The sequence below is a fragment of the Fusarium oxysporum genome, chromosome 1, assembly GCF_000149955.1.
Source record: "Fusarium oxysporum f. sp. lycopersici 4287 chromosome 1, whole genome shotgun sequence".
NCBI classification, from domain to species: Eukaryota; Fungi; Ascomycota; class Sordariomycetes; order Hypocreales; family Nectriaceae; genus Fusarium; species Fusarium oxysporum.
Window position 1 is genome coordinate 4,975,717 of NC_030986.1, and position 15,344 is coordinate 4,991,060.

Consider the following 15,344-nt stretch of genomic DNA (forward strand, 5'->3'; position numbering starts at 1 on the left):
AGAGGGGGGGGGTCCTGAACTGGGAAACTGGATTCGATGAATGGCAGGGCAGGCAGGGTTGGGGGTGGAGAGAGTGATTGAGCGATTGAGTGAATTTGGGCAGTTTCGTTGGTGGCGCGTTTCGGTTTTCGGAGTGTGACGATGGAACAAGGGTGTGAGGGTATAAGACAATTTTATGCAGGGACTGTTATCGAAGAGATATGAATCAACTATTTCAAGAGCAAAAGAATTGAAAGGAATTAATAGACAGAATCACGACTCCATGACAAAACAGTGATACCAAAGTGAGACGATGTGACCCGGCAGATATGACGAGTCGGTCCAGGCATATAAAAGTCCGATTCGAGACCCAACTCCAAGGTGCGAAAAGTGTCGGGGGCCACGATGCAAATCGACCAAATCAAAAGAGAGCTACAGGAACAGCTACAGCTACGTTGAGCTAGCTCTGTTCTAGGTGCAGGAACAAGAGCAGCAGAAGGAATAGAAGTCAGAGCGATGGCTGATGCCAAGCCGGCTATCCCTTGACGACCCGAGCATTTGGGAAACAGGAAAATCAAGAGAATCGTCGTTTTTTGATCTGGTATGTAGCCGTCTCTGATAATCTCATTGACTTTTGAGGGTTGACCAATTAGACAACTCAACTCATAATTTGGCTCGGACTTTAAGACCAGACGGTTGCTTGTAAAAGCCCGAGTCGGGAATAATAACGGAGTTGGCCAGGTCCAGGTGAGTTAGAGCAAGCCAATGTCTCAGTTTTTGAAATTCCAGTTGGTGTTATTGATATCAGACGAGTGTGAGAGTAGCAAACAGTCTAGAATAACCTAACAGAGCAATCTGCATTAGTGGTACAACAAAGCTTGTGCTCTCCATCTCCATCAATCACATCAACTTACCTCAGAGGAGGAAAGGATAGAAAAGGATAAGATCAGGCAGTCAAGATTTGTCCCGTCCACTTCCCCACAAACCAAAAGCTTGTTGGTCAAGACTTGAACGTATTGGGACACTTGACCCGCAGTCGTAATCCTTGAATGTCCCTTTTTTATCTCTCACCACCAAGGACATGGATGTTTTACCGTATCACTCGGACGCAAGCCGTAGATATGCAGGCTGGAAGAGTTTTCACCATCACCTAGGTCGTACGGTGGTTCTTACAGAGTTAAGATACAAGGGAGTTGCCGTGAGTTTAACTGTAACGGTGACCGCTGAATAGTCAATTGATGAAGCCTAGTGGTCAAGCTTCAACCATAGTATTTGCCCAGTCAATCAATGGACTGTCCAGAGATGGAAGCAGTTCGTCACTGAGTTTACATGACTCGTTGAAGCTTTTAGAGGACATCACGAATACTGCATTCGAAAGACTTCGAAGTTCGAACTCAGTGGCCTGACGAAACGATTCGGATCTAACCTAACATAACCTTGTACCCAGCCAAGCTTCTGCGACCAAAGCTTGTCTCCCGCGACACGTTCAGTCATCCACTGTAACCTAAACTCGATGATCAACAGTAATACGTATTGCTGATCTGTCGATGACAATCGATTCCGCCCACTGCTGATGAGTTATCGTGATTATTGCCGACAGGCCCAGTCCCTGACCCTCACTCTCTTTTAAACCCTTGCTCGTGTCACTCTTCCCCTCCGCTTTGGAGATTCTTCGCTCGCAGTACATCTCTCGTCTGAATGCTTGGAGATCAACTGCATGCATTCGAGGGTTGAGTGATGCTGTTGAGAAATACAAAGAGGTCACCCGTCGAACCGTCAGAGACAAACGGGTAGGGCAATCAAGCGCTGTAGCCCACTCAAGGACCTTGTCATTTGATGAACCCTGGAGTCATAATGAGACGACCCTACACGTTCAGGGTGCGCGACTCACTACACTGCATTCGATATCCTGGAAGCAAGCCGAGGTAGGTAATTCGAATGCCTATCCTTTATTCGAGGGTCTTTGTGGCTGGAGCTATCTCGGCAAACGGCACCTAAGTATCAGGTTTGGAAATGACGATCAAACGCGAAAGAATTTTCAATGCAACAATTCATGTATACATACAGCCTTGTCCGCTGTTGGTTTGTCTGCAGATACTGGCAGTTCATGCTTTTGACTGAATAGAAAAGGCAGAATTTCGGACAAGACAACAAGTCAACTGTTGCCCCTTGTCGCATCCCTGTAAGAGCTTGTTCGAGGTTAGAAGATCCCGGCCTCCTCGTGCTACGCCACTTGACGTAATACGTAATCAAAAGCGGGCAATCCGATCCAGATCATTGCGGCCTGAGGCAGATACCTTAGGGTCGAATCTCACTCAGAGATAAGGTCTCAGCCATAAGGATCTGTGCCTTACTAGGATCCGAGCATGAGAACATCGGGACATTTAAACCAAAACTACACTTTCTGACGAACCAGTTCTCACCTTAACTGCACGTGCTACACCATCATGATTCATGACAACGACATTCCGTCCTCACTGCATTGAGACCGCCAACACAAGCGTGATGGATGGGACAACCAATGCCACTCAGACGTGAAAACCAACAAACATAGACTCATACTGTGCAGGTAGTAAAGAGGAGACCACTACGATAGGACACCGCCTGCAGCGAGATCTCCAGTCTATGTTGCACAGATCAGCAACGCACAGTCTGAGTAAGAAGGCCAAGCCCGCCCATTTACAATATCCTGATACAAACTCGCAGTTCAGTAACGCTTTGCATATGACTTCGTGTACTCAGGCATTGTTTGAGGGTTTCAAGGTGTGTTCTGGAAAAGCGTTTCGGATGGAGACTTTTTGATATCCTCAAATAGGTATCTTTATGACAGAACCTAAGAACCGTAGAGAAAGCTCGTTTCACAAATCTCTCGTGGGACATCGGACACGATGCACATATGCATTTCGCACGCAATTAATTCAACCGTTAATTTCATTTCTTTTCCTTCATTTGGTTCGACATTCTGTTATCTAGGCATGATGGTGAACTCCCCTCACTGAGAGTGTTCCCAACCGCAGTGCTGTTCAACAATTTACCAACGTCGGTCACCACCATAGCCATTATCGCCATATTCGTTGCTGCCACGGCGCTCACGTCCATGGCGTCCCTGGCTCTGGCGAAGATACTCATCAGCAGAGCCTCCGCCAAAGCCACCTTCATCTCGGCGTCCGTAGTTGTCACCCCCATATCCACCCTCCTCACGGCGACCGTAACCGCCGCTCTCCTCTCGACGCTCATAGCCACCACTGCCGCCATATCCGCCCTCTTCACGACGCTCGTAACCACCACTACGACCACCGTAGCCGCCCTCATCGCGGCGTTCATGGCTTCCTCCATAGCCTCCACCATAGCTGCTTTGCTCTTGGCGGCCGTAGCTGCTCTCCTCTTGACGTCCATAGCTGCTGTTGCCACCGTAGTTGCTCTCTTGGCGACCGTAACCACTGTTTCCGCCATAGCTGCTCTCCTCCTGTCGGCCGTAGCTGCTACCACCACCATAGCCGCCTTCATCGTGACGACGACCACCGTAGCCACCGTCATCATCATCACGACGACGGCCGTGGCTCTCAGTTGAGCCGGAGTACTCATGTCGCTCAGTGCGCTGCTCGTAGCCTCCAGAGTAACTCTGGTGAGTCTCAGTTCGCTCCTCATAGCCATAGCCACCGGTGTGACGGCCATCCGAGGAGTCTTGCTGCTCGTATCGACGATACTCCGACTGCTGGCTACCGTCAGGGCGCTGTGTCTGAGAATACTCAGCCTGGCCGTAGCGATCACCGTGGCGACCATACTCTACTTCAGTTCTAGTGTAGGAACCATCATCCTCGCGGTGACTGCTGGACTGTCTCTTAGTCTCGTCACTGCCGAAAGCACCGCCAAGGATGGAGCCAGCCTGGCTGAGGAAGCCGCTGAGACCACCCTCCTCCTTCTCCTCCTTACGGGAAGAAGAGGGCATCTTGTAGCCGGTGTTCTGCTCAACCATGCCAGAGATGGCGCCGGTAGCACCCTTAAAGATAGCGTCGGCCGCAGCACCAGCAATCTTGTCCTCGAGGGTCTCAGGGCCACCGCCGTACAGCTTTCGCATCTGTAGCTTGCCAGCACATCCGTGGCCGTGACCAGTGTCGACAACACCCTCCTTGTGGTTCTCACCATTCTGAACGCCTTCTCGGGTCAGCTTCTGACGGTAATCATCACGCTGGCGGTCACCCATGTTGTTCCACCACTCCTTGACACCTTCGTAGGAGCGGCGACGACCCTCTTGAACCTTGCGGTTTCCGAGGTCACGCTGAGCAGGATGATGCATCACACCGTTGACGATATCGTCGAGGAGTCTATCCACGTCGACACTCTCGTCATCGATGGCATCCATGAGCTGAGGAACAACCCATTGCACCACCGCAGCAGCGTTTCGGCCAGCAATCTCGTTCAAGATCTACATCCAAGTTAGTTGCTGAATATAATCATTTGTGTGGCTTGTCTTACGTTGGAAAAGTGATCCTTGGAAAGCATAGAGTGAGTGGGGTTGCTAGAATCATCGTCGTGGAAGACAATGTGCTGCTCACGCTCACTGCTAGCAATGATCTCATCAGAACCAGTCTTGAGCTCATTGCGGATCTGCTGGATGAGAGGAACAATGAAAGGAGCAATGATGGAGAAGATGAAGACGGAGAGCTGCTCCTCCAGTTGCTCGATGATCTTGGGGAGCACAGGAATCTTCTCCATAGCACCCGAAATGCTCTTCATGATGTCATCGTGGAATTCAATAGCAGGCATGACTTGCTTAAAGACATTCTGGATGTAGATGGTGAATTCCTCGGGATCACGAGGAGACACAGTGGTGTTCTCCATCTGAGCAGCAGCAGCATTGTTCTGGAGCTCGTCGACCCGGTCACTCTGGTGCTTATCGCCAAAGATGCCATCAGGGATCTTATCCAGAAGGTCACGAAGCATGCTGGTGTCAGACTTGGCACCCTGCTGGAGAGTACCCTCGAGCTCCTCAATTTCGTTCTGAGTGAGCTTGTCGGACACTGAATCTGTTAGCTCTCCTCTCGTTCATATGGAGCATTAGAACCAACCTTCACCAGTAACTGAGTGCAAGAAGTCAACACCACCGAAAGTGCCAGTGACAATAGGATAGACGGGACCACGGGCACCCTCAATTTCGATCTGTGTGTTACGACCAACGTGGGGGAAGACATCACGCTCTCCGAGCTCAATTAGGGCCAGCTCACAGTAGTTGCTGTGGGCAAAGAAATCTGCAGACAAGTTAGCTCTATATGACCCTAGAAACAAGCTGATTAGCTTGAGAAGTCGGGATTACAGACCTTCCAGGCAGTGCAGTCCAGTTCCCATGAGGCGGAGAGCCTCGTACTTGTCTGCCTTTCGCTGAGAGTCCTTGTATCGACGACCAAGCTCGATAGTACCAGTAAAGAGCTTCTTGACGTGCCTAGCGGAGGTCATGATACGTGCACGCTCGTTCGCAATGTAGTTCTTCATTCCTGTTTCAGGGTCGATAGCCAGTTCTCGATCCTCGTCGACTGGCCCACGGAGGCGTTCATCATACTGACGGGCATCGACATTCTCGGCGTAGTCTTTGGGGTTGTCGATGTGGTCCTCAGGGCGGTAGCATCCGAGTCGCTCAGCGGTGACCTCGAACTCTCCAGAGCCGTAGCCGAAGGTCATGAAACCGAGGACACAAAGTAGAAGACGGATGGCCTCAGCAGAGACCGACTTGACAGTACCGACATCGACGGCCTGAGAGTAATCTCGAAGCCAGTTTCCAAAGTAGACTCGCGAAACGTTGATCTTGTTGAACTTCTTGCCATTGAGGGCCTTAGCCTGCGAAAGGATCAAGAGTGCATCGGTGATATCGCCGTGGCGCCCTGAAAGAGATCTTGATTAGCCACTACTGGACGGTGTCTGGTCGTAGTTGTAACCACTCACAGTTTTGACCTTCGACCTTGGAGATTGAAGCAATGTTACCAGCACCGAAAGCAAAGGCTGGAGAAGCCAGAGCAACGAGGATAACAAGCCCCACCAGGAGGCTGTGAGATCTGAAGGTAAACATGACTGCGGTTCACGTCTTCAAGCTGGGAGTATCCCAGGATGTTAGCTAGTTGTGCTGCAAAGATGGGAAAGAAAGAACCCCTTCTGAGCTAGCAGAGGGGAACACGATATTATCGTCAGGGAGTTTGAAGACAGGAAAAGAATGAGGATCGGGGGAGGGTCGTTCTGAAGGAGGAGGAGAAGGGAAAAAACAGGGAGACGGTGGAAGATTAGTAGGGATCTAAGGTACTTTACCTTACCTTATGCTTAAAGGTGGAGGAGGGGAGCTGAGGGGCAAGCTCAGTCTGGCCGGGCCTCCAAGTGACGCAGCTTCAGCTGGCAACCGAATAAAAGAAGCCCGTGCTCTCCATAATAACAGTGACAGACAGTGGGAGTCTAGGGCAAGCCAGCAGAAACGAAACACTAGGCATGACCTTATTTGCCTACGCTATTTCCATGGATACCAATTGCGTTGCAACCTTGGACGAGACCAAGACAAGCTTAACAAGACAAGGCAGGCCACCACCACACCTCACTCCATTGCACATGTCCAGCGCTAACACAGCAGAAGGGTGAGACGGACGGACGGTAGTATGGTATGGGTGGGCTCCCTCCCGAGCTGGCCTGCTTCATGCCAAGCTCACTCGATCTGACGATGGCAGCTTTGATCCTGCTAAGTCCAGTTTTCCCCGGCGATCCGCTGGGCATGGTCGGTAGTGGAAGGATGGCCTGGTCTGCTTCATCATGCCAAGCATGAAATCATACGCGCCCAGGGCCCGCAACTTTTGTCAGAGAATCATCGAGGGGTAGAGGAGCTGGGGGGAAGCTTTTGCAAGCTGTGACAGGGGTCCAGTACATTGCCATTGAGTGTGATCATTACACAAAATCAAGTATCTCACCCCTCCATTGTCATCAGTAGCAGGGGTCTGTAACACGAGCCGACGGGACCATGGACTGTCGTCGAATCAAGCTTAAGAGGGCGCCTGGCTGAAGGAATAACGCAGTTGATCACTGATCAAACATTAGCTTTTGCACTGGTAATGGTTGAGATAAGCCGAATGTAGCTTGATCAGAAGACATCAGAAAGGGTCCTGGTTATCATGACCATCTTTTGAAGATCCAATACTTACCTTATCGTAGCACATGTATCAAGAATCCGTCAAGCCATCTGCTGGTTTTCTTTCGGTGACATAGAGGGGCCGTTCTACCCCTCATCGCGTCTGGTTGCTGGACGCAGATGCGACAAGAGAGAACAGTAACTTCTATCGGCGATAGACACCAGACACAAGTATAACTACTTGATAAGACGCGGGAGACATACTAAGCAATGATCTCACTGCCAAGTTTGAGTACTATGCGCATGAAGAATGAACCTTGTATCGACGTATGTTGTTGACTCAGGACACAAAAGCTATCGCGTTTGCTCGCGTTTGATGTGCTAATCACCAGGTGGTGTTGTTCACAGGATGTTTGGTGTAGTCAGGCAACGAAACAATATTCTGAATGAACATGGGGCTACTGGCGGTATGGGCTGCCATATGAACAACAGGATCAGTCTTAAGGAAATGGCCTTTCGGTAAAGACATGTCATACCTATGCCTTTATATACGGTCCATGGCTGTGCGGGGTCGAGGTGTCTGTCAAGGTTAAAGAGTTTACACGGCATCAAAGAGTAGATTAGAACCATCAAGGTGTTTCAATCTGGGCTCAAGAGACCAAGATAGTGGGCGAAACACCAAGTGATGAAGAGCAATGAGATGAGACGGTTGTTTCGCATCGCCTGAAGATCTGACGTTAGATTCCAGTGATGAGAGTACAGTAGAAGTTAATAATTAGTGTTATGGGACTACGTGATGCAGTCTTATCAGCGTCCAGGTGGATGAGAATCTGATGCTACACGTATTCGGAAGATTGGGAACTACAGGCAAAGGCTGGCTATCATAACAGTTCTCTTCACAGGATGCTAGGTGCTGTTGAAATCATCTGATGGCGGCTTGGGGACTTTCACGACCGCGCTGTAAGGCGAAAATACTGGGCTATGATGCGGAAATAGAGAGCACTGAAGGTAAACTTGCCTGGATGTGCTGAAGCACTGCTGATAAAATCAGGACCTCAGCACTCCAACCAACAATAACGTTATAAACCAGAGTAGAAAGCTCAGGGCACAAGATGGGACTTGACGCGAGCAAACAATCAACCTCACCCTGCTTCAGGTGACTTGGGTGGAATGGGAAGAGTGTGGCCCGGTTGGGGTTGGGCTCGGGCTCTGCTGAGAGTTGCGAGGGTTCTGTCGCACAGCGAGACGTCGGGGGGGCGCCAAGTGCCTGAAAAAAAGAGGCTCGAACCTTGAGCCGCCCGTAGTGGTGGTCGTCATTCCATCCATGTGCCCCTGGGTGCACCGTGCTGAAATATACAGGTCAAGGGTGAAGGTGCTGGAATGACCCCGCCTGAACATATGTCCAGCGTCCTCAGCAGCTTTCCAGTGACGGCACCGTCGGATTGGGTTTTGAGAAGCGGTGAGTGGAGGGCAACACACTCCGTAGGGTGTGACAGTGACACATCGCTTCAGCATGCCCTGAGAAGGGTTCACGTAAAGCGCTAGAAAAGCCGCTGAAGGAGTCCTTCGTTGGTATCGCTGAAATATCACAGCTCTGAGGATTGTAATTGCGAGGGCCCTCAACGCAGGTGTAAGTCGAAATTGACAACGAATTTGCGATGCACAAGCAGCCAACATCTGTAGTATCACGATGACAACACCCTCAACGAAGGAAAGACCTAGGGAGCTTCCCTGATTCTGAAGCCCAATACTGAAAAATATTAGACGAGTACAGTCGCGATACATACAACATTGTGAATTCCGCACTTGCATCAGTAGCACCCAAAAGGCTGCACGACTGAGCGCGGGCGGGCAATTTGTTCCCTCGCTGCGACTGGCTGATTGACCAGTCAGCGCTGCCCGCGCAAAAGTTCACCTGGCCTTGTTAACGTTTGCGCGTCGGGGGCTTGCGTTTGTTGTGTTTTGGTTTTATATGAGTGAGAGAAGAGTGATGTACGCGAAAAGATCCCAACTTGGAGCGTTTGGGTTCATTCATGGAGGCTCGTCACGAGTAAGGTACCGATGTTGTTGTGTTGAATCGCTCTTGCATTCTGTTCTATCAGTGCGGGCACTTGTATCCGCCGTTACAATTGTTAGGCAGGTGCTACAGTGGTGGTCATTATGCCCTTAGAAATGAAAGGCATGGTTGGGCTGGGTTGCCTTATTTTGAATGAGAGCGGGAAGTACGGGGAGGTAGCTGACGACTTAGGGGGGAGTCTGGTGAGGCTACTGACAGCTGCAAGAGGCCACTGAGCTTCAGAGGTATCGGGTGCCGCGGGAATATCGAGGACAGCCCGTGGGTGCTGCTGTAGTCCCAAGAGAAAATCGACTTCAATCCCTCGAGCCCCGTTTTCAAGGCCCCCGCCCTGAGGTGATGAAATTTTCGCCATTTGTGCTCCGGGTACTGGACTTGGAGGGTCACTCGAGTGGTTGACCACTAAGAATGCGCGCCTGCTGCAGCTTTTCCCTTTTTTTTCGGGTAGGAAGGCGGGCGCTGATTTTTATTTTTATTAGGCGCTGCCATTTTTTTGCGCCCCCGCCTGGAGAGCCATTTACTGATTGCGCTTGGTGCTGACCCCTACATATTCAGCGCATCGCCCACCCCGCGCCCGTTCTCTCTTTTTCCCCCGTTCTTCAGTACTCCCAGCACCCTCACTTTCCAGCACTTCTCAGTGAATCACTGGATTTCCATTCCCCTCAACGCGCCAAAACCACCTGGATTTGCACGCTTTGACACTCCATTGCAGTAACAGAACAGCGCATCGCGTCCCACTACTCATTCAACGCGTCCCATCAAATCGTCGGCGCAAAACTTCAGGTGAAAGGCACCAGAAGCTCAAATAACAACATAACCCATTATCCCCAGTATCATCACCAGAATCATCATGGCTCGCCCCAAGAAGTCAGCTGTTGAGAAGCAGCAGCAACAGCAACAGCCTGCTCCTGTTCCCATCCCTCCTCAACACATTCAGCAATACCCGCAGCACCCGCAGCCCATTGCCGCTGTTCCTCAGCCTGCGATGCCCATGCCCATGCCTCCGCCTGTTGGAGTTCCTCAACCTCAAGCTGTTATGCCTCAACGCGTCGTTGAGGCAGACAGCTTTCTGCGCGTGAGAGATTCGGTAGGTTCACACCATTTCATCTTGTCTTTCATCCTTGGTCGGACAATACGACCCAGGCACCAACCACACCACCCACCCATGCCACTGTGCATCTCTTGATCAAGTCGGTAGAGTCTTCCATGGCTTCTGGCAGAACGCGACGCCTGGAGTGGTCACCGTATTAAGGCCACAACCAGACCGTCTTGGAAGATTTACTTCCTTATCGACCTTGCTTCATACTGCGCTATGCCTTTATAAATTAGGGACGCGCTCTGACTTGGTTGTTGACAAGTCAATGTCTTTTACGAAGTCTAAAGAGCCATGGCCACCGCGTTCTTGTATCCACTCAAGCTCCCCACCCACTTACACTCGACCTTTGATCACTGTCACTTCTAGTCCTCGAGAAACACAAAGGACACATTACTAACATTACCTTGTAGGCTGTTGGGCGATTGACTACTATTCTTGAGCTTCTCCGATCTTTTACTGCCGACTATGTTCGTCAGACAAATCTCTTGCTTGGTGAGCCGACTGCCGAAGGCTCGCAGGACAACCTCCTCGCCAACTTCGAGCATGCTGCTCAGCAGTTGATCATGCCCATTCCTGAGCTGGCTCCTCCTGTCGAGGAGAAGAAGGAGCGCAAGAAGCGAACTATTGACCCTAACGCGCCCAAGCGTCCATTAACTCCTTACTTCCTCTACATGCAGCATGCTCGCTCCATCATCGCCAATGACCTTGGTTCCGAAGCCCCTAAGGGTGCCGTTCAAGAGGAAGGCCAACGTCGTTGGGCTCACATGGGTCCCCAAGAGAAACAGGTAAGCCGCGCTACGTTAAATATTGACTCCTGTTAGAGTTGCCACTAACTTCATCCTAGGGCTGGAACAATGCTTATCAGTACAACCTCCGCTTGTACAATGCCCGTGTTCATTCTTACAAGCACGGTAACCCTCTGGCCAAAAACATGACTGACGAGGAGGCCTTGAAGTACGCCGAGGACTTCAACGTCCCCATGTCTGAGATCAAGGACGCTGCTCAGAACGAAGCACCTGCCGATGATCAGGATGCCATTGCTGAACAGCTCCAAGCTGTGGCTGCGGCTCCCGCTATTGACGAGCCTGAGCAAGCTGAGACCCCTGCTAAGACCCCCAAGAAGGCCGCTGGTGGCCGTAAGCGCAAGACAGCCACACCAGCTGCCGCCGCTGAGGAAGCCAAGCCTGCCCCTGCTAGCCCTGACAAGAAGCGACGACGCACATCTACCAAGGCTGCCGCTGCCGAGCCCCAGGAGGAGCCTAAGAAGTCGGGCCGCAAGAAGACTAAGAGCTCTTGAGTGTCCTTCATCTTTTCTTCTCTTTCTTGACAAGCACTTGGTATGCTTCGGCTTTCTTTACTCTCCGTTGAGCTCCTGTCGCAAATTTACTGCATGGAAGCATGATACCTAAGGAGAGTGCTATATACATAGGGTTCTCTATAGGCGTTTTGGGGGTATCTCTTATTTGCTTGTACTCGTTCTCAGACGGGATGTTGGGGCTTAGGGATGATTAAAACCAGGGATTCATCGACGATACAGCTGGACAGTTGGAGGGGTTGCTGAATTGTATGATGCTTATGTTGTTTGGACGTGCACAGCAATGCCGTAATGATAGCAATGATTTATCATTAAATTTTATTATTCCTGAAAGGAGTGAACAGTAGAAGTCTCGGCCCTGCTAGGTGTAATAAAGCCCCAATGCGTATCTGACTTGACAGCAAGGCATTCGTTTTCCAAGATGACAAGGGAGATCAACACAGGCAATGTATCTATTGATAACACTATTTCTTGTTCTTGAATAACAACACTCGAGTTTGAGTTTACCTGAAGGTCTTCTACAGTTAGGCTTGCAGGAACCAATTGCTACGCTCAAGCAGCTATGCTATCTTTTGTCCTTTCACCATTGGTCAGGCCACCTGATAGTGCCAGGCCTCACTTACAAGGGTCTAATCACGAGTCCCTTCCTGCCGCTTTGCAATACTACCACAGAGATAATTCATCTTCTTGCAAGAGCAATTTGGCTCATCTCTCCTTTTGCAGCTGGGTCTCTTTGTCCATCATAAACCGTCTCGAAATGCCCAGTGACACCCCTTCAGAGGCTGATTCCATGGCTCACCACCGGCCGCCTGCTTTACACAGGACCCTTCGCTTAGTCGCGATCGCCTCATTTCTCCCCGCATTTCCCCTCTGTATTGCTCACGGAGTTCTGTCAAACGACGCAGCTCCTGCGGTCGGTCTTGTTCCGCTTGCGTTTTCTTCTGGTGGAAGCTTGTTCCTCCTCCGCCGACGAGAACGAGACGATGGACTTGCGCACAAGCTCTCACACCCTGTGATGGCCTTTGCTTTTGATGTGGTACTAGCGGCAGCTTGTATGATTGTGTTGGTCTTTACATGGATTTCGAAAGGCCAGTTGGCGTCGTTGAGTATGCTGGCAGCTTATGCCACTATTCCCCTTCTCGTCAACTTGTGAGAGTCCCCCATTCAGAAGTACATTGTTTTGCATACAAACTAACAAGGACTCTAGTGTCATTCACCTTCTTATCGCTCTGGAGTCATTCTACACGGGTCTTGCTGTCCACAGTATCGTACAATGGCTAGCTTGGCGCACTCTACCTCCTGACTGCCCACATTGTGACCATCGACTTCGCCCAGACTTCCCAGAGCTACCATGGCTTGATCGTCTACGAGAGCGACGACATGGAGATTATTCGGCATTATTTGTGGATGAAGAGAACAGGTATCACGATGACGAAACCGAAGAGACGCTACAGCGTGCTGAGAGTGCAGCGCAGGAGGCCGAGGCGCAGCCGGAGGTTGTCGATGTCAGGAAGAAGAACAATCGTAGGAACAGGACAAATACCCCTCCATCGCGAGATGAACCCGCGTCTCCATGGAGCGCCTCATGATGGATGAATGGTAGAATATTCTTATGAGACTGAGATGGATCAGCTGGGTCAGATGAGCAGACTGGAGTCGTGGTATCAGCTAGACTGTATCAAATTGATTCTTGAATGGCACCGTATCCCAGCGATATAGCTACCAACATTAGTTGAACACCTTTTATCAAGTGTAATTAGCAATACTGAGACATTTCGACTTTCAACGAGGGCTCTAAATTCAACCTTATGCAGACCGCAGGCTCGTCTGGCAGTGCTATCGTATACAGACCTGTGATATATCCAAGTGCATTCTCCACTGTAGCTCTGGGCCCTCAAACTCTACGACTCCAATCAGCGATAACTCAATTGGATCTTCATTTATTATTTCAAGCCTCTTTGACCAGGCCATATCCTAGCTTCTTGGGGTAACCTTAACCTCAACTGGCAGCTCCGCATTTCCTGTCATTCCGGGACAGCAAGCCCATGCATATATATACCGTTATAGCGATAAATTGCGAGACATCATTCCACAATCAGCTATCGGTGTGCATGTAACCCCCACTGCGTCCTTATCGGAGCGTGCCCCTAGAAGATCGCCAGCTCCCGCAGTGGGACACAAAAAGTCTGGAACCCCGGGCAGGTCGCGGTCCAGCTTCTGATGGTGGTTGTGAGTGTGAGGCTAAATACCATGAGCCAGCCTCTATCACAGCGCACTTGCTAAGGCTACGTCATGCCCACTACAGCTTCGGTTACCTTTTCTTGAATCTGAAGCTGTAATTTTAACTCGCATCTGCGTAGCATTGAGTTTCTCTACTTTGTTTATGAAAACCAACTTTCATAAGAAATTTGCTTTCATTTCTCACTCCTCCTAATCCCTGAACCTTTCTTCTACAACCAGCTGTTCTCCTAACTCGACTCGCCCAAACACGCACTATCTGCTCCATTCAACGTTGTGGCTTGTTACCAACATCTTGGGTTTTCAAAAATCTTTACTCCAAGGGACTATTAAACTTCGACTACGCCCGAACCAGTTCTTGAAAGCAGCCATGGCTTCTTTCATTCGTTGGTTAGTCGAAAAGATTTTGTCAATTAGTAACTCCATACTGATATATGGTCAGGTACAACGCCAGGTTGGCTGCGCGTCCACTGCTCACTCAGAGCGTTACCACTGCATTTCTCTTTGCTACAGGCGATGTCACAGCTCAGCAGCTCGTTGAAAAGAAAGGCGTTGAGAAGCATGATCTAGTCCGAACAGGTCGAATGGCTCTCTACGGTGGCTGTGAGTTCCTCCAATCTTGAGCCCAACATCTCGACAATCGTTGACATTTTACAGTTGTGTTCGGTCCGGTTGCTACAACATGGTTCGCTTTCCTCGCACGCAGGGTCAACGTGCCGGGGAACAAGAAGGCAGAGGTCCTCACTCGGGTCGCCTGCGATCAGCTTGGTTTTGCACCTGTCATGATAGGTGTATTCCTTAGCAGCATGGCCACAATGGAGGGGAAGAGTGCACAGGAACGAATCGACAAGGCTTGGTGGCCAGCCCTGAAGGCCAACTGGATGCTCTGGCCTGCCGTCCAGGTCATCAACTTCTCCCTCATTCCCTTGCAATACCGTCTGTTCTTTGCCAATATCATAGCGATTGGCTGGAACTCTTACCTGAGCTGGGTCAACTCCCAGTAAGAAGCACTCCATGCTTCGCAGATTGCCTGCCAGTTCTTTTCACATAGATATAGAAGTGTTTCTGTATTCACGATGGATTGATGTTCCTTTCGAGAATTATATGGATTTGTTTCATGGGTCGGGGAGTACATGGTGATGAGGAAAGAAAAACAAGCAGCAATCTCACAGGATCTGTATCATGTTTCGATAGACACTGAACCTCTCTCTGTATAATAAGCCACTCAAACCATATGGCCATTTGGCTTTCATGATAAACATTGGGTCTCATTCGAGTTATCTTACGAGCACGAGGTGGGCTGCCAAGCCTCATGATAAAGCGGGAATCGATCTCCGAGGTGTCCATCGGAAGTTGATCGGACTCAGAGGGGTAAAGGCCATGATAGCCGCCGTAGCTTTACGGTTTCCGCCATTTTGAGTCACTACAGATGCTGCCCTGTCGAAACTGCGGAGAAGCCCCGTGATGAAACTGGGTGCATTGGTTGGGGTATGTTCCATGTTTAGGACAGTGATAGGCTGGTAGACAAAAACACGGTACAAACTAG

At 50.2% G+C, this 15,344-nt stretch overlaps 5 protein-coding genes across 8 annotated transcripts; 4 read left to right on the plus strand and 1 right to left on the minus strand.

The window, feature by feature from the left end:
* Positions 1–2,777: 2,777 nt before the first annotated feature.
* Positions 2,778–7,838, minus strand: FOXG_01059 (uncharacterized protein). 3 transcript variants are annotated; one of them, XM_018377791.1, is made up of 7 exons: positions 7,149–7,838; positions 6,279–7,029; positions 5,917–6,062; positions 5,298–5,855; positions 5,049–5,228; positions 4,456–5,000; positions 2,778–4,405 (listed from the first exon to the last, which is right to left on the minus strand). In XM_018377791.1, exons 3-7 carry the CDS (start codon positions 6,038–6,040, stop codon positions 3,011–3,013), a joined length of 2,802 nt encoding a protein of 933 aa, XP_018233581.1. In that variant the 5' UTR covers positions 6,041–6,062; positions 6,279–7,029; positions 7,149–7,838; the 3' UTR covers positions 2,778–3,010. The 3 variants fall into 3 exon arrangements, with proteins under 3 accessions (XP_018233581.1, XP_018233580.1, XP_018233582.1); XM_018377792.1 differs by having other exon boundaries at positions 2,850–4,405; positions 5,917–6,055; XM_018377790.1 differs by having other exon boundaries at positions 5,917–7,029.
* On the plus strand, positions 6,180–7,104 carry FOXG_18007 (uncharacterized protein). Its single transcript, XM_018398049.1, has 2 exons — positions 6,180–6,532; positions 6,590–7,104. Exons 1-2 carry the CDS (start codon positions 6,282–6,284, stop codon positions 6,669–6,671), a joined length of 333 nt encoding a protein of 110 aa, XP_018233583.1. The 5' UTR covers positions 6,180–6,281; the 3' UTR covers positions 6,672–7,104.
* A 1,828-nt stretch (positions 7,839–9,666) lies between the features above and the next one.
* FOXG_01060 (uncharacterized protein) lies at positions 9,667–12,056 on the plus strand. The gene is made up of 3 exons (XM_018377793.1): positions 9,667–10,236; positions 10,656–11,030; positions 11,090–12,056. Exons 1-3 carry the CDS (start codon positions 10,000–10,002, stop codon positions 11,540–11,542), a joined length of 1,065 nt encoding a protein of 354 aa, XP_018233584.1. The 5' UTR covers positions 9,667–9,999; the 3' UTR covers positions 11,543–12,056.
* A 150-nt stretch (positions 12,057–12,206) lies between these two features.
* Positions 12,207–13,396, plus strand: FOXG_18008 (uncharacterized protein). The gene is made up of 2 exons (XM_018398050.1): positions 12,207–12,709; positions 12,768–13,396. The coding sequence occupies exons 1-2, from the start codon at positions 12,318–12,320 to the stop codon at positions 13,147–13,149; spliced, it is 774 nt and encodes a 257-aa protein (XP_018233585.1). The 5' UTR covers positions 12,207–12,317; the 3' UTR covers positions 13,150–13,396.
* Positions 13,397–13,701: 305 nt separating this feature from the next.
* On the plus strand, positions 13,702–15,087 carry FOXG_01062 (protein SYM1). Of its 2 annotated transcripts, XM_018377794.1 has the most exons (3): positions 13,702–14,188; positions 14,241–14,401; positions 14,456–15,087. In XM_018377794.1, the coding sequence occupies exons 1-3, from the start codon at positions 14,169–14,171 to the stop codon at positions 14,800–14,802; spliced, it is 528 nt and encodes a 175-aa protein (XP_018233586.1). In that variant the 5' UTR covers positions 13,702–14,168; the 3' UTR covers positions 14,803–15,087. The 2 variants fall into 2 exon arrangements, with proteins under 2 accessions (XP_018233586.1, XP_018233587.1); XM_018377795.1 differs by having other exon boundaries at positions 14,188–14,401.
* Positions 15,088–15,344: the final 257 nt, after the last annotated feature.

Excerpts from the sequence above, each read along its gene's own strand:
- FOXG_01059 (XM_018377791.1), bottom strand. The coding sequence starts at position 6,040 with ATGTTTACCTTCAGATCTCACAGCCTCCTGGTGGGGCTTGTTATCCTC. Across the intron at positions 5,001-5,048 it reads GCACTCAGTTACTGGTGAAG|TGTCCGACAAGCTCACTCAG; the intron begins GTTGGTTCTAAT and ends TAACAGATTCAG. Across the intron at positions 4,406-4,455 it reads CCAAGGATCACTTTTCCAAC|ATCTTGAACGAGATTGCTGG; the intron begins GTAAGACAAGCC and ends ACTTGGATGTAG.
- FOXG_18007 (XM_018398049.1), top strand. The coding sequence starts at position 6,282 with ATGCTTAAAGGTGGAGGAGGGGAGCTGAGGGGCAAGCTCAGTCTGGCC. Across the intron at positions 6,533-6,589 it reads GACAAGCTTAACAAGACAAG|GGTGAGACGGACGGACGGTA; the intron begins GCAGGCCACCAC and ends ACACAGCAGAAG.
- FOXG_01060 (XM_018377793.1), top strand. The coding sequence starts at position 10,000 with ATGGCTCGCCCCAAGAAGTCAGCTGTTGAGAAGCAGCAGCAACAGCAA. Across the intron at positions 10,237-10,655 it reads TTCTGCGCGTGAGAGATTCG|GCTGTTGGGCGATTGACTAC; the intron begins GTAGGTTCACAC and ends ATTACCTTGTAG. Across the intron at positions 11,031-11,089 it reads TGGGTCCCCAAGAGAAACAG|GGCTGGAACAATGCTTATCA; the intron begins GTAAGCCGCGCT and ends ACTTCATCCTAG.
- FOXG_18008 (XM_018398050.1), top strand. The coding sequence starts at position 12,318 with ATGCCCAGTGACACCCCTTCAGAGGCTGATTCCATGGCTCACCACCGG. Across the intron at positions 12,710-12,767 it reads ATTCCCCTTCTCGTCAACTT|TGTCATTCACCTTCTTATCG; the intron begins GTGAGAGTCCCC and ends CAAGGACTCTAG.
- FOXG_01062 (XM_018377794.1), top strand. The coding sequence starts at position 14,169 with ATGGCTTCTTTCATTCGTTG. Across the intron at positions 14,189-14,240 it reads ATGGCTTCTTTCATTCGTTG|GTACAACGCCAGGTTGGCTG; the intron begins GTTAGTCGAAAA and ends ATATATGGTCAG. Across the intron at positions 14,402-14,455 it reads AATGGCTCTCTACGGTGGCT|TTGTGTTCGGTCCGGTTGCT; the intron begins GTGAGTTCCTCC and ends GACATTTTACAG.